The 2,982-nt window shown below is 48.6% G+C and overlaps 1 protein-coding gene across 1 annotated transcript in view; it reads left to right on the forward strand.

Annotated features, from left to right (window-relative positions):
* agrn (agrin) overlaps window positions 1–2,982 on the forward strand; it is a 280,800-nt gene that overhangs the window by 157,975 nt on the left and 119,843 nt on the right. Inside the window, exon 4 of the mRNA XM_008282560.1 lies at window positions 2,752–2,967. Coding sequence (XP_008280782.1) covers window positions 2,752–2,967 — 216 coding nt within the window. The remainder of the gene's footprint in view (window positions 1–2,751; window positions 2,968–2,982) is intronic.

Consider the following 2,982-nt stretch of genomic DNA (forward strand, 5'->3'; position numbering starts at 1 on the left):
TATAGATGATGGATGGATGGTTTTTATAGAAAACCTGACTTTCAGACACACTGGCTGCTTTAATGACATAACCATCCTTTTAATAATAAAACTTGCTGCTTGCTTTTGTTAAACTTGAAAACAGTAAAGTCTACCGTAAACTAGTGACTAAATACTTGTGTCACTTTAGTGCCAGTAGGAGGATACCCAGGACTTCATCAGTGTGCGTTAGGAAACCCTTACCTGGGCCTCCAGAGACTTTATCTTTGTAAAGTAATGTTTATCCGCCTCCAGGACGTGTCCACTGGATCCTCACCGCTTTTATTATTGTGTCTGCACTCCAGGAGATCGACTGTCACTCAAACTGGGTCAGAAATTCATCGCTGACAAAAGTTTTTGTCGGTGGCATACTTCTGTTTTCAGCCGTGGTAGATAACCTTTTTTTTATATTAACTGCCAAGGGTTTGTTTTTTTTTTTTTTGCGCTAAAGAAATTGAAGGTGTCTGTTCTCAGGTGCCACGAGGATTTTTCCCAGGAAAGAGCTCCCAGTGTCTAAGAAGCAGTTTGTACTCTTAGTCCAGAGCCTGCACTTGATAGCTCCGCTCTGACTGAGCCCTCAGCTCAGGTGGCAGCCTTCTGTCACTCAGCGACGCTCGGGGCTACTGACATCTTTCTGGATGAAAACATCGCTGAAGGGATCCGGTTACACTCTACTGAGTTTTTTTCTAGATCCATATTTTTGTAAATTATATTAATAATAACATTTACATGATTTGCTGTGTGACTTTACTTTATCTGAACAGTTATAAACAAAGCTTTGGTGTCCGACCAGCTCAGTCTCCTGAGCTTCTTTTTCCTTTTTTTTTTCTTGTACACAGCCGACACAGTTCGATTGAATTTCACCTCTTGTCACTCTGCTCACATGGCTTCTCCTCAGAGCCACACCGACCTCACATGCACACACACATGTACACACACACAGAAACACACACGTGCACACACACATGTACACACACACAGAAACACACACGTGCACACTCACATGCACACACACACATGTACACACACACAGAAACACACACGTGCACACTCACATGCACACACAGGACACGTGGTATAAAGTTATGAGCAGTGGGCAAGTTGTGACAAGGTCCTCATGCTAGCACCTGGCCACATGCACGTCTGTGTGTGTGTGTGTGTGTGTGTGTGTGTGTGTGTGTGTGTGTGTGAGAGAGAGACACCTAATGCCTACACCTCTAAGACACACACACGCTGTCAGGAATACAGATGCGTTCCTGGGTAGCTGTGCACACACACACACACTCACGTCTTTTCCTCCGGTGAGCTCAGGTAGCTGTCAGGCGCTCCCCCACAGGGAACAGTGGGCAGCTCAAAAACAGCCTCCTCGCCTGTCACTCTGCACACACACACACACACACACACACACACACACACATGCACATGTTCACACAATGTGCTTCAGTGTGAGGACTGAGACAGAATGAGAGGCCTTGGGCAGATGCTGGACCAGTTGTCGATGCTGCACACAGAGACTTTGTGTGTTTTTGTGTGTCTATCAGACTGTCGGTCTGTCCGTCCAGCGCCGCTATGCCACCTGCCAGTGAGTCCAAGTGGACACGCTGCCGTCCGTCTAGTCCTGGCCTGGGAGCCGGTGATAAGGAGCAGCTATGTGTGGGTGCACGTGTGCGACATGCGTGTCCTCGGCTGTGACGCCGGCTGCTCACCTCTCCAAGCAAGGAGACTTTTTTTTTTTTTTTAGAGTGGACTTAGATTTTTGTCTGCTTTTGTCCATTGATTTCCAATCAGGCTGGCTACCTGTGAGAGCTTGCCATCTCTTTTAACAGCCCTCGACGCTCAGGCGAGGACGTCACGCCAGCTGGCTGCCCAACAGCCCTTTAAGTGGTGCAGAGCCACAGCAGTTGTAGCTGCCACGGTACGGGTCAATTACTCTCTGAGCTGATGTTGTGTACACGTAGCACAGAACCACGCACGCACCGCCTGTTTGCTGAGCGCATTCGGCAGCCTCTGACAAAGTTTGCTGTTGTTTCACACTTGATCAAAGCTGAGGAGTCAGTGGGAGGTTTAGGATCAAAGTCTTAGAGTTGTTGTTGCTTGACTTGCGGAGCCTTGAAGTGTTTGGCGAGCCCGGGTGCGTCTCCGTGTTGCCGTCCCTCCGTGTTTTCCTGGACGGCGGATCATTGATGTTTCAGAGACGGTAGACTCTTGAGAGGATAAAGACGAACTGTCCACAAGACTGCGTACCAGCCTGCCGCCGGCGGATTGATTTTAACGTTGTTGCTGATTTTTTTTTTTTTAAAAATCAGAAAATGGACGTTTTTCCAAACTCGGCAAACGGCTCAGCATGCCCTCCAACACGCTGTGCCGGCTCTGCATGGGCGGGCAGACTCTCCCTGAATGAATTGAGAGCATCTGTTTGCTTTACGCAGGATCACATTTAATCCCTGTTGCTCTTCTGTTGCTGAACTGTGCAGAGTTCTCCACAAAGACCCCCATCGCTGACACATGTTGAGATGAATCTGCTCACACATGTCTGTCTGCCGTTAAACAAAAACTTGCTTTAAGTTTATGCACGGAAACTTCTGTAGGATGACTTCAGACGGAAGCAACTTTAAGTTTGTGTTCATGTTGGTGTAAATGCAGCTCAGACGGCTTTAAGTTGTGACATCAGGATGTATTCAAATATAATGTTCTTACGTCTAACTCATTTCCTCCTTGTCTTCTGTCTCACAGGCTGCAGAGGGATGCTGTGTGGCTTTGGGGCTGTTTGTGAGCGCGAGCCGTCCGACCCGTCCAAGGCCGAGTGCGTTTGCAAGAGACTGGACTGTCCGTCCCTGGTGGCGCCTGTTTGCGGCTCAGATTCGTCCACCTACTCCAACGAGTGTGAGCTGGAGAAAGCCCAGTGCAACACCCAGCGACGCATCAAGGTGCTGCGCAAAGGACCCTGCTGTAAGTACCTGCCGT

The sequence above is a fragment of the Stegastes partitus genome, unplaced genomic scaffold (assembly GCF_000690725.1).
Source record: "Stegastes partitus isolate 25-593 unplaced genomic scaffold, Stegastes_partitus-1.0.2 Scaffold276, whole genome shotgun sequence".
NCBI classification, from domain to species: domain Eukaryota; kingdom Metazoa; phylum Chordata; class Actinopteri; family Pomacentridae; genus Stegastes; species Stegastes partitus.